The sequence below is a fragment of the Natator depressus genome, chromosome 2 (genome assembly GCF_965152275.1).
Source record: "Natator depressus isolate rNatDep1 chromosome 2, rNatDep2.hap1, whole genome shotgun sequence".
Classification (NCBI taxonomy): domain Eukaryota; kingdom Metazoa; phylum Chordata; order Testudines; family Cheloniidae; genus Natator; species Natator depressus.
Genome location: NC_134235.1, coordinates 64,445,022 through 64,458,519, shown reverse-complemented (window position 1 = coordinate 64,458,519; position 13,498 = coordinate 64,445,022). Strand labels below are relative to the sequence as shown.

The following is a 13,498-nucleotide window of genomic DNA, read 5'->3' as shown; positions in this document are numbered from 1 at the left end:
GGCAGCAGAATTTCCACCGTGCGGTGCCCTTCAACAATAATGGATTTGTTTCTGTGGTTTTGGAGGAGAATGGAGTTTCCAAATATGCACTAACAACAAATAAAAACAAATGTTTAAGTGATATAGCCTTGGTTTATCCCCATTCAGGGAGGGAGGGAGGTTCTGTTCAAAACTGGAGGAGGGCAGGTTGTGTTGGCTTCTGAGGCTATGTCTATACTACCACTTATGTCGGCAAAACTTAGGTCGCTCAAGGATGTGAATATTCCAACCCCCAAGCAACATAAGTTAAACTGGTATAAGCACCGGTGTACACAGCACTATGTTGGCAGAAAAAGCTCTCTCCCGTCAGCATAGAGCGACTAGATCTTACAGCGGTGCAGCTGCATCGGTACAGCTGCGCTGCTCTAAGCTCTCTAGTGTAGACATGGCCTGACAAAGTAGGAGATTTTTAAATGGTGACTGATGCACCACAGAAGCATTAGCAGCCACGACAGCCTGAGGGAAGTCTTGAATCAGCTCTTGCTACCCTGGCAACATGACTCTCCAGCTACCACTGCTCATTTGGGGAGCAGCTTGGGACGCTCAGGCAGAGTTGGAGGTTCTGGGAACACATGCACTATAACTCCTTTCCTGTCACCAGGGGCCCTAAATCTTGGGCTATGTTAGCATAAGACAGTGTTACCCAAGACTTAATCAAGCCATATTGTTATTCAATTAATTATATACACTGTTTGACAAGTTTTAGTTCATGCAAGCCTTCCCACTTATTGCATTCCATGTCCGAAGCTCAGCCATCTTAGCATCTGAGAATTAGTTGCAGCCTCAAAAAAATGATACCACAGGTTACTACTCAACCCTCAGTAGAGAAGAGGAGACAATGGAAAATGCAGGTCAGAAATATAAAATACCATAGCATATCTTTATTAGAAAACTCTCCCAGAGTAGAACTTCGCAATGGTCTCTCATACATCCATCATTTTATAGTAAAACTCCAAACCAAAAAGTCGCACCCAGTCCAGATCCATCACCCAACCCCGATAATACAGGCAAGAAACGATGCCCAGTCCACAATCATCTTAAGATTGTTTTGATTTATGTTCCCACAGGTTATTTTTACGTTGTGGCTTAACAGCTTGTCTGAGAAGGGGAGTATTGGATTGTTTCAAGAGTTTGTAGTGATGATTCCTCCACTCTTCACCACAGACTCATGACATAGATACACCAGAATTGGATCTGCTATCACTTACGCCAGTTTTACACCTGTGTGATTCCACTAGCTTTAATGGAGATACTCTGGAGTTTTGCTGGGCTAAGTCTCACACATCTAGCATGACGCTCACTCATTTGCATTCTCATGCATCTAGCTGGGCTGCAGAGATGGGCCTGCAACAGCCTCTCCTGGACTCTGGGGCTTCTTTGATGCCTCTCTGCAGGCAGCCAGGAGGCCTCTATCCTTATCTTTTCTCTGATTCTCTTGCTGGATCTGAGTGGGGAAGGAGAAGGCAACAGTGGCAAACAGCAAGAACAATAGTCCCAGACACCTCTACCCAGGAGCTAGCTGCCCCCAGACTTCTTAACCTCCAGAACTGACCCACCTACCTATTGTTGAACCACCAGATGACCCAGAACCAACCCATTTGAACCTTGCACATCCACCAATATATCCCTGCACTCCCAGACACCCTCTTGCACCCATTCACCTACCCCAATCACAGCTGCCAAGATTTGTGCAGTAACATATTTCTATCATTACATTTACAACCACTTCTGGGCCACTCTACACTGCCAGTGTGGTGTAAAAGGTCTTAGAATAAATGAGAATCTGACCCATAGTGTAATTTAATAATACATATTAGTTCATCTACACAATATTGAACAACAAGATGGCCAAAGACAGGAACCTGTTTGTGTATATGGGACTGATGCTCTTGCATAAATGATTACTTTTGTAAAGAATAATTTGAAGAGTTTACTAAACACAAGTAGCCTAGTGACCACACAAACAGATTGAAAAACAGCTAATGTTAGTATGAATTTGGATTTCAATATTTGTTATGTATTGACCTGTTTGGGATGATAAAGTATGGTCTAATGTGGTTTCTGACAGTAACCACCAATTTTTGAGCCAGTTGTTACCATTTTTGGGAGCACACAGAAAAACAAACATGGATACCCTGCAAATATAGAGATCTATAAATTTGGGAGAATGGCATCTTAAGAGTGGAGCTGAAATTTGGTACAAAAGCTGCTATTATTAAAATGTCACAAGAAGATACTATAGAAAATAGAAGTCAAAATATTCCTTGATATATTATAGATCACTATTCCGACACTGAAAAACTTGCATGTTTACAGCTGACAGATTGGCACATCTGCTCTAGATATCACAAGGCTTTGAAAAGACTGTCATATTTAAACTGTATAGTAAAACTTCTGAAATGCATTAAAAAGAGCAATGTTCATAATTCTTAAGACTGTTGAAACATATATGTTCAGATGCTTTCTTGTCTGCTGGCACGAAAAAAAAGGTAGACCCTGTAACCTTGTTATAGTGTGAAGTCCTATGAGCCATGAAAAAATCAAACTGCATCAGTAAATTCAGTACCTCATGGGTAGTATTTTTCCCAGGTGCATGCTTGAAATACGAGATACATGTTGCACCACTTAAACTACACATTATCCTTAACTCACTTTTAGATTTTTTTAAAATGATGTAATTGTGAAACGGCCTCTCTCTGAAATTATAAATGGCTGGAAATAGATGGTGAGGAATGAGTTTAAGTATAAACAGCTTAGCCCTAGTTCGTGATTTTTTTTGTCAAAGCCTACGGTGAAGCCCATGGATCTATTACTTCGATAAGAAACCATATCTGTAGTCAGTGATATTTCAGTATTTCAATGCAAGACCAGATAAAAGCTTGGCAAATCTGACTATTTTTATCTTTGAGTTTTGGTTTCATTTGAACTTGAAACTCTAAGAGAAATTCAAGGAGTGAACTGAAACCTTAAGAAATGGCTTCTTTAATTTTTTGCAAACCAACCCATCTGCACATGTCTAGGTATGACATACTTTGTAACAAAGAGTTAGCAAAATTCCAGTTTGGGAATTACTACTTACCTGTGTAATAACTCCCTGTAGTTTCAGTTTAAAGTATTCTTCCTTTCCTGTCCTAAAACATTGTGTAGTATTCACTATTATAAGTTGCTACATTTCACCCAAAGGATTGCTATACTTCTGTGATGGATGAAGTGATTCATGCTTTCATTATATGTGAAGTGATTCATTCATTTCCAAAGAGTGAAACATGCTGCAACTTTCATTATAGGCCCCTGCTTTCACATGCTTGTAACTTTTGCAAAAATTTCTCATTTAGTCTGAAATTTTCCATGCTGTGTCTCAGCCCTGTCTCTGGAAAGTTTGAGAGACAATCACTTTAGCTGTTTGAGTCATATTAACACTCTTTAGCTCACCAACAACTAAAAGAAAGGAAAAAATATCTGTAAAATTTGCATGTAAATAATCTTTGAGGAGTGCTAGGTGTGGGGTAAAAAATACAAACATTAATTTAAAAAAATATAAATGACTGAAAAAACACAGATAAACCTGCTGGATTTTATTATTTTTATTTTTCATTACTAACTATGGTAGTAAATGTAACCAACTTGTATATCTAGATATGAGTGAGTTAAAGATACTAGGAGAACCTTGTTTCAGATGTCTGGCTGAGCTGGTGTTCCATGTAGTCCGTGTTGAGAAAGGGGTAAAGTGACTTTAAATCACACCCTGCTGCAATAGCAACTACATATTTCCAGAGACAAAGGAAAGCAGTCAAATAAGTCAGGGTGAAGATTTGGCCCCTGAAGTTTTGCATTCTCTGACTTTTTGTTCAAATATGTAACGTAAAAAAAAATCTAAAAATATAAATGATAGTTTTTAGCACTGGATTGATCCAGACTTAGTTTTAGTAACATGATCAAACACTCCCACACCCAGGGTCTATGACAAATCCACCAAATTCATGTTTCTTTATCTTAATTTTGTAGTTAAAAACCATCTCTATTTGAAAACCAGAAGAGAAAGGCTACTTACTGTGTTAATCCACTGCATAAACATGACGAGTCAAAAAAAGTCTTCAGAAATGTCCTCTGATGTAGCCAGAGACTGCCACATAGTTCTTTATAAATCAGTATGAATAACCTGAATTGCACCAGAAATAAAAGGGTCAGGACAGTTCACGGAGAACTGATGTAACAGGTTCCCTGTGGCTAATACTACCGAGCAAGAAGGCAGTCTGTACCAGATGCATCTGCCTAGTGGTCTTGCAAGGTAGCTCCAGTAGAGTGCATTGTAATAATCTAATTTGAAAGTCCAAAAGGAATGAATTATTGTGGTCAGGTTCCGCTATGAAAGAATAGATCACAAACACTCAGTCAATGATGAGTCTCAGCCAGCTCACTCACATCCAAATCCCAATCGCAACCATCTGCTACTACAAGTCCAGTGTATTCTCCATGGCATAGACAGGCCTGAGACTAAATGAAAGGGAAGGAAACAATCTGGAGATCCCAGAAGACATCATAGTTGATTTACCAAAGACTACCTAATAATCTTCACCAGAAAGGTAATATTAGGGGATGGATGATAAGTAGCAAGACTGCTAGGGCAAGACAAGTTTTCATCAGAAAATGCTATTTGAGGAACTTCAGCCTTACCAACAACCTCAATCAGTGATTCTCTAAAGCAACATTCATTTACAGGAAGCACAAAAATTATCAGCATAAATCTATGCATCTATAACCACTAATTTCTGCAATATATTAATAAACACTTTGTAAAAGTAGGTCATTTTAAGATAATTACAGACATTATTGATTTTGTATTAGAAGCCAGTAATGTAAATGTCCCAATTATGTCTTTAGAATAATATTTTGAAAAGCAAATCAGCTGACATTACAAATAAAGGAAGTTAATTTAATACTCATGTTCACCCAAATGATCCATAACTATGACTTAGAACAGTGATTCTTATTCGTATAATTTCTTTAATTAATGAGTTATTGATATTTGTTATATCTGTTTAATTTGATTGTACTCCATTATATATAAATGTTGACATTTTTAATATGCAGATGTGAATCTTAACATCCCACACTACAATGAAAAACATAAAAGACCATTCCGCTTTCTATAATCAAACTGAACTCCAATGTATTTATTCACATTTGTTCATTTTACCTACGCTAGGCTCTAAGGCCTGGATCCAAAAAAGAACTTAGGTGTTGCAATGCTTAGAGTCGTGGCACCTAATTTTTAAGCACCTAGAAAACCACAGGAAAAACTGCAATACAGAATTCTTGGCTACCAAGTCATTCTGACTCTCTCTCTTTCTTTCCTTCTGGCCCAATGATGATTTAAGCGGGACACTCATTGGGGGAAGAGTGGGAGAAGAAGAGAGAGAAAGAGACAATGACTCTGTAGCCCAATGGGTACAAGGCACCCATTTGGGAATTGGAAGACCCAGGGTCCAGTCTCCCTGCTCCAATCGCTCTTTTGTTGTTTTTCCACAGTGGAACAGTTTCAACAGAAGAAATGTAGGGAGCCCCACCCACATTAGACTATCCCATAGCTCAGTGCTTAGAGTACACTCCAGAGAGGTGGGAGACCCCTGTTCAAATGCTTTCCCCCCCACTCTGAGAAGGGGGAATTGAACATGGGTCTCCTAGGTTCCAGGTAACTGTGCTAACCACTGGATTAGTTACAGGGTGAAAATCACCACCTTCTTCAACCAGATTCTGAATGGGACCTATCCTGGCAGGCAGCCTCTGAGTACGCCTACTGGATCAGGTCCTGCAGGTCACTTAAGTGGCCGAATGCCTATTCCTCTGGTTTGTGAATAGCTCTGGGGCTTAGGGCAGGAGAGAGGAGTCCTGATGCCTAGAGGGCAGCAGCAGTGCAGATGTGAAGAGGCAGAAACTTGGGTGCCAAGGGAACTTTTACCCTGAAAACATAGGCACTGAGTGAATTCAGGATTCAGAGGGAGTTTTGTAGATCACCGGGGAGCCAAACCTGGGATTTAGGTGCCTAACTCTCATATTTAGGTGCCTAAGTCTGGGGTTTAGGAGTCTAAGTACTTTTGTGGATCTGGTAATTAGTACATTACAAAGCATATTAATATTTGTTTTCACTGTTGTAGCCTCTAGAGGCTCAATCAGATTGGGGCTCCATTATGCCAAATTCTGTATGAGCACACAGGAAGAGTAAATCCCTATCCTGTCCTTAAGTTCTGCAGTCTAAATTAACACCAAGTGCAACAAATTAGTGTAATAAATTAACACCAGGGCTGAGGGAGGGTGAAGGACAGTGACAAAACCCCCTGCTTATGTAGACTAGCTATGTTCACAACTTGCAGGTTTCACTTATTTTTATTTTTAAAGCTATACATAACCAAAAATATTAATGATGTCAATAATATAAAACAAACACTAAGATCACCAACAGAAGCCTCAGAGGACAGGTAGGTATTTTTGTATGTACTGAAGGTCACCAAATCCAGGATCTGGTGAACTCTGAGAAGGGAAGGGAATTCTATTGCTATAGTCAGACATGATTGTGTAGCTTCCATTAACAGAACCATTCAAAAGAAGAGCAAACTTTCTTTTTCAGTTGATAGCAACAGCTCAGAAGGATAGATTACTATCTAAAGGTTAGATCTCCAACGTTTCTACAGCTTTATAAATGACACAGTTGAGGAATGGCATGTTTACATAACTATAATGCCTTTAGCTTTTTTAATAATATAGAAAGCAAATGGAACATCCTAGTTATGAACTTCCTGTGGACAACTGCATAAGCAACACTTCGATAAAAATGTGAAATAAAATTATTACTTTCAGCTATATTCTGCCCTCATTTCCATTTTGGAAAAATCAAGGGAATAATAGGCTCTTTTTTTGTACATTGGGCAGTAACTTTGCTAACAGAATCATCCTTTTTTCCCCTAGCACAGTTATATAATCCATGAGCTTATACATAAAAAATGTGTTCTCGAAGTCATTTCTTGTGGCTAGTTCCCAAGGTTGGGCCATAGAACTATATATACTTGCCCATGCTTTGGGAAGAATATTATTTTACTGGTGTAAGAATGACAGTAAAGACAATTTGACCACACTAAACTATATATCCTAAAGAAATACGTATCATAGTTAATGATTTTCCTGGTGATCACTTATATTCAATATGCTATGAAAACAGTATCTTAGCAAACCTTGAACTTTATAAAGATGTAAGGTTCTGAATTAAAGCTTTGGAGAACATACTTTTTTTCTTATCAGCATACAAATAGATAATAGCTTGTTTTTGGCAGGGATTCTTTAGCGCTAAAGTACTTTCCCCCTCAGGGTATCATACTGTCATTTGTTTTTATTTTCAAAATGAAAACAAATGGCATTGTAACTCCTAAGGGTGAAAAAGACTTCAGCCTGTTTTTTTCTCTGCACTCTCATCTATTCATTTTGAGTTAGATGGAATATAGATACAGTTTTTTCCCCTTTGGCTTCTATTGCCACAAAACGTATTCACTAGCTGTACAGTAATTAACAGCTCTTGACTGGAAAACTGCCAACATGTACAACGTGACACTCATCCTTTGAACACTAACAAAGTGCATAAGTAATTTATGTTGGATTAAATATCCCTAACAGGGACCCTTAAGTAACCCAATCACTTTAAACAGGCTCCACATGTATGCTCCTGTGCAGTGAAAATGTCAGACAGTGATAACCCACTAATAGCACAATTCTAACTATATTCCAGCCATTAGCATTTTATGACATCAATCCTCATTAAACCTGGCAAGGAATAAGATACTAATGTTTCCCAATTTTACAGCCAAGGTGGAAGAGAAATGGAGAAAATGTAGACAGGTGCTGTCTCCCAAAAAGGATTAACATTTTTTTAAAACATGGTTGCAATTTTCTGTTAGTACCTTTGTTTGCATTGAAAGAGAGACAACAAAGAGGTAAGGGCTACAAGGACCTCAATGGAATCCAGCCAAGAGTGAAAGAAAAGACTGGTATTTCAGCCATTGTACTCCCTGCTAAAGCACTGTGCCAACTCATCTTCCAACCCATTATATGAAATTTAATTTAACCTGCTATGCAATTAATTCAGATGTTCAGCCTATTTTTCTCATGGCAGAATCCCTCACACAATGCCTTATTTAAATATTAATCAGTCCTCTTTCAATTAGGACTAATTTGCTTCACAGGGTTTCTCTCATCTTCTGATTGCAGGAAAATGGAGGTAACTTGCAACGTTTGAGGATAATTAACATGGTATTTTTATAATACTGATACATCAAATGGGACCTTAATGAACCCCGCTGATTCCATTTAGTAAAGCATGCCTCAAAGTTATAATCAAGAGGAAAGCCATTGCCATCTGTTTAAAATACTAAGGAGCACAATTTAAACACAGAACAGTTATTTCTCTAAACTGTCTATTGTAGGGTCTACAAAAGTCATTTTTTCATACAAACTAATTGCACAGCATTTAAATTGGAACCTTTTATTACATATATCCAAACAGCGGTATCCAAAAATTTAGAGGCCCTCCTTAATTAAATGTTGACAACCACAGAGATAAGTAATGTTTGTTAACATTAATTTTTAAAACACGCTGTGCAGTTGTTGCAAAGGCAATACAAGTAAGTTTTACCACATTTTAATGAACATAATATTTAATGTACTATTGCATAACGCACGGAGAACATATTTTTAATAAAATCTATCCCCAGCCTTTGTAAAACTGAAAAATAAAGGCATATGCTGTTCATTTGTTAGTTACTAAGAAAGGCAAACAAGTTAACATTTACACATGACCAATTGCTCACAAAATGTTCCATCTGCTGCAAAAAAGGTCGAAGTTCATCTTTCTTATGTTTAGAATTTCTCTAGTGTTCCTAGGTAACTGTAGTCAAAACCCATGTCACAGAGATATCAGACCCTGACTTCATTATGAAAAAAAAAAAGTATTTCACGTGAAACAATAGCAATGAGTCATATTAGATCAAAACATTTACCTCAAATGTTTTATAATACCATATGTTTAAAAAGTTAGTGCATAAATGTTGAACTAACTATACAAATTACTAACTTTTTATAAAGGTCCTAATGCAATCATATATCTGATTGATTAAAACTCTGGTATTTTACCCTGTTTTCTTGTTTAAATCTACTCTCCTTAATATGTGACTACAAGAAAGGAAATGGCATCACTTTGTAAAATGTCAAGAATTTACTTTAAAAGAAAATGCTTTTGAAAGCAAAAAATAATTGTTTGTGAATACTTTGGAACCTAGCTTTTTTTAATTAAAAAGTAGCTAACTGGCAGCTCCACCCTCATAGCAGGTTAAATTACAGTGGTGCAGAGGGGATTTACAGCAGCCTGAAAAAGGGAAGTGGAGATTCTGTTGTTGTAGGGGAATCTCCTGGAGGGATAAACTGGTGTAGCCAGCTCTACAGCCACCCAATCCCTTCCTGTGCATGGGGCCATTCTGGGGTAGTTTGGAAGAGCTGTTCTCCAGCATTCCTTGGCAAACAGAACAGCATAGGGGATCACTTCAGCCAGTGTTAATTGCAAATAAAGAACTTGCATCATGGCCAGGGAATCAGGATTAACCCCAGATAATTATCTGATGGGGATACAGAGAAACAGATTTTAAGCAATCTACCCAAGGCTACATATACTTTGGCAGAGCTGGGACTAGACCTCAGGAGTTTCTGGCTCTCCATCATACTGAATTCTTTAATTTATTTAATTTATTGAAGGCAAAACTCTCATTTGGATTTTACAACCGGATCTTTGTTGCTGCTAGAAATGTTGGAGACACTATTTGAATTGAGCTTATGAACATGAGAAGAGGCATGGAGTTAAGCATCTAGAGAGTTAAGTGGAATATATGCCTGGCATGAACATAATAAGCCACTAAAGAACAAATATCAGTATCCAGGAGGGTAGTCAGTTTCTTTGCAAAATGTAGGCAGGAACATTCTGGTCACTGTTGCTACTTGCATATCTAGGGCCTATTTTTAGGAAGTGCTAAGTATCTGCAGTTCCCATTGCCTTCAAGTGGGGTTGTGAGTGATCAGTCCTCCAGGCCGTTAGAGGGCTACTTAGCTTGTCTGTAAGGCTAAGCCTGTGCACCACTTTGACAATCAGTGGGGATATATCCTTGATGGGCTAGTCAAGAACTATTCCAGTTCTTTGAAATGGTATGAACTTCCTACCTGCCTCCACTCTGAACTGTGTTCAACTTGTGTAACCAGCCTTTTATCCAGGTGCCTTTTACTTTAAGACATCTTGGTGACTGAACGGTCTGCTCTTGATTTGAATGACACACAGTTGAATGTCATCATTATGCTATTAGCATTTTAGTCCATGCATCCTGATTCCTCTGATCTGATGTAGATGTTTACAAAGGAATGGAAAAAAGATTAACAATTTGGAACTCCATATGTGAGAGTTCTTGTGGTGGAAGAACATTTGCCTACCACAATGCTTTAGATGTGTCTGAAGGGGAGGAGTAGAACCAGCTTGCTGTCTGTTGACACCTGCTACATGATGCAGACAGGTCACTAGCAGCTGGTGGTCAAGTATTTCAAAGCCTACTGACAGATCTATAAGTATAAACATGGAGGTCAACCCCTCTGGCCATGAGGGGGTCTGCAATTTGTACAGCCAGCACCATGTCAATTATGTAGCCAGATCTGGTGGAAACCATGTTCACCCATGATTTGTTCTCCATGACTTTTCACAGGAAGGTTATATTGGAAATAAGATGAGAGTTTTGCAATCTGTGGCTTTTTGAGTAACAAAAAGCAGCTGTACTTTTTAATTTTTATTTTTTTTTGCGTGCTTCAGGATGACTTCTAAATTCACTTTTCAGAGTGAGTTGCTGATGATTTGGTCAATGTTGTTCTCAGCCTGCAACACTCAGAAGGGACTTGAATCCATCTCAGATGTGGTAGCATGAACAGCCCTGAATGCTTTCAGACTAGATGATCACAATGGTCCCTTCTGGCCTTAAAATTTATGAATCTATGTGATAGTTCCAGTGGTCTCTATTTCATAGATTCTATGGCAGAGGACAAGGATCTCTTGGTTTCCTTCAGAGAGCTAACATAGGCTTGTAGGAGTTTCTTGTACTGTTGGTAGCTCTTGTGTCACTTGATCTGCTGTTCCCCGCCTTCATCTGGCACAACACATCCATACACTATGGAGGTGCGCAGCAGGAGGTGGTGACTGGGAGCCAGTATTGTGAAGAGTAAAGACTTGTAATGTTGAATTGGATTGTCCACAAACTGAGTCTGTGGTTGGGGTGATGTTTACTGTCACTGTCCAGGCATTTTGAACACTTACTAGGGTCCATGAGACCTTCATGCTAGTAGATCCATTTTCCAGAGGGGAGGATGGGAAACTCTGACTTTTTAAGAAATGATAATAAGAGTAGATGCCACACCCTTGAACTCTATACCTAGGCTGTATGTGTCCAGATGAGTGGCTGGATCCAGAGAAGACCTGAGAGGACACCATGGTTTTCACATAATATAAGACATCCTGAGCCCACATGTCAAATTCATTATCCACATAACTTTTGAAATCTCCCAGGATGATGGCTTTTGCATTTCCAGTCCCAGACTCAACAGCAATTCCATAAACTCCATCTGAAGCCTGTGAGAGAAACTGGGTGGCTTTTACACCAATAGGATTCTCATGTTTGCTCTCCACTTTCATTTGTTAGCTGAGACCCCTTGAATGAGCATATCTACCTAGTTAGTTTAGCCATTATGGCTTTTTCCTTAGAAAAACTATAACTTGATGTGCTGAAAGAGGTACGTTGTTAAGAAAAGTATGCCACAAGGAAAAGTCCTCTGTGAGTAAACTGCTGCTAGTTAAGAGTGAAGTGTGGATGACTTTTAAAGGGATTTAAACTGTATCTCTTTCTGTGACCTGCTGCCAAAACATGAATTGGAATATTTTTAAAAGGAATAATCATATTGCAGATTTAACTAAAAAAAGAATTAACTGTAACCTTAATTAGTATTTAATTTCAGTCAGGTCTGTTGATATGATCTGTTTCCTGAAAGGCTAGTACTACTGCTCTTTAAAACAAAATTTAAAATTTGAATAAATTAGTAATGATAGGTTTTTATAAATATAAGTTATTTTCTTCCAGAAGGGTTCCAAACCATTTTACAGACTATATAGCCCAATCCTGAAGACTTTACTCCTATCTTTTTCAGGCAAAACTCCCAATTTAGTCAATTGGAGTTTTTATTTCATAAGGATGTCAGGATAATGTACTGGTCTTTTATTATTATTTTATTATTATTATTAATTTAATATGTATAGCATTACTGAAAACAATTTAGTACAGGAAGTGATTAATACTTTATTCAGTTAAAACTACTAAGGAGAATTTTAGGTAGGTAGAATATAATTAGCCAAATTAGAATTTGATTATGATGATCAAAGTTAATACCCACAGGGACTGATTCAGGCACAGATGGAGGCTGAAACCACCTCTGATGTAACTCAGAACAACTAAAAGACTGCTCTAAATTATGCCAGCTAGACAAGTGCTCTAAAGATCACTCCGCTGGGCAAGGATCCCTGAACCACATCCTGTCCAAACTTCACCCCGGTAGTCACACCCCCAGCAAACCTCCAGAATACCCCTATACCTAAGGACCAGGGACAGTGGGTGGCACAGCTTTTTGCCACCAGGGGATACTCATGACATAAGAGAAACCCCTTAATTGTTCTTTAAGGGCAGCTCTCCATCTTCTTTGTCCTAGGGCACAAGGTCCAGTCCAATATACATTGTTATACTTTTTAGATGTCCTTTAAAGAAAGGTTGTAGATACAGTTGCTCTTTGTTGAGGCATCAGTAGTTTAGCTCTTAGACTCGTGCGATTTTCTCAGCCACCAACAGAACTCTACCTCAGAACTTTACCAGCAGAACTCTACCACATTATAGGTCTATCCCAAACAGCAAGGCAAATCAGGAAAGGGGTCCAACTCTACATTTAACTCAAGTCAGCTGTGCCTAGGTATAATTGAGATTTGAAATTATTATGTGAATGATTCATGCCACAATATTTAACTTTTGTACTAAAAACGTGGTTGGTAACCATTATATTTTCTTTTCTGTTTCCAAAGTCCATGTAATTGTTTATATGTGACTTTTCCCCCAAAACACACAATGTTTCACTTCTAGTTTCCATGACCCTATTGCTAACCCAGTTGCACTAATGAACAACCCCTTAGATAGCAAACAAGTTCACACATATAATATAAGAAAATAAAACCGGTTAAATTAATAGATTTCATTTTCAAACTTCCAAGGGATTATAAACAACTGTGAGTAAAAACTAAGAAACAATACCAAGACACTCATGCTTCAGAAGACAAAAATTCTTTAATTTACACGCAGCT

At 38.3% G+C, this 13,498-nt stretch overlaps 1 protein-coding gene across 4 annotated transcripts in view; it reads right to left on the bottom strand.

Moving 5' to 3' along the window:
• TOX (thymocyte selection associated high mobility group box) overlaps positions 1-13,498 on the bottom strand; it is a 273,829-nt gene that overhangs the window by 200,014 nt on the left and 60,317 nt on the right. Inside the window, exon 1 of one of the 4 annotated variants that reach the window (XM_074943076.1) lies at positions 4,091-4,268. The exons of the other annotated variants lie outside the window; for them this stretch is intronic. Coding sequence (XP_074799177.1) covers positions 4,091-4,114 — 24 coding nt within the window. The 5' untranslated portion in view covers positions 4,115-4,268. Of the gene's footprint in view, positions 1-4,090; positions 4,269-13,498 lie in introns of those variants that run through there. 4 annotated transcript variants of the gene reach the window in all.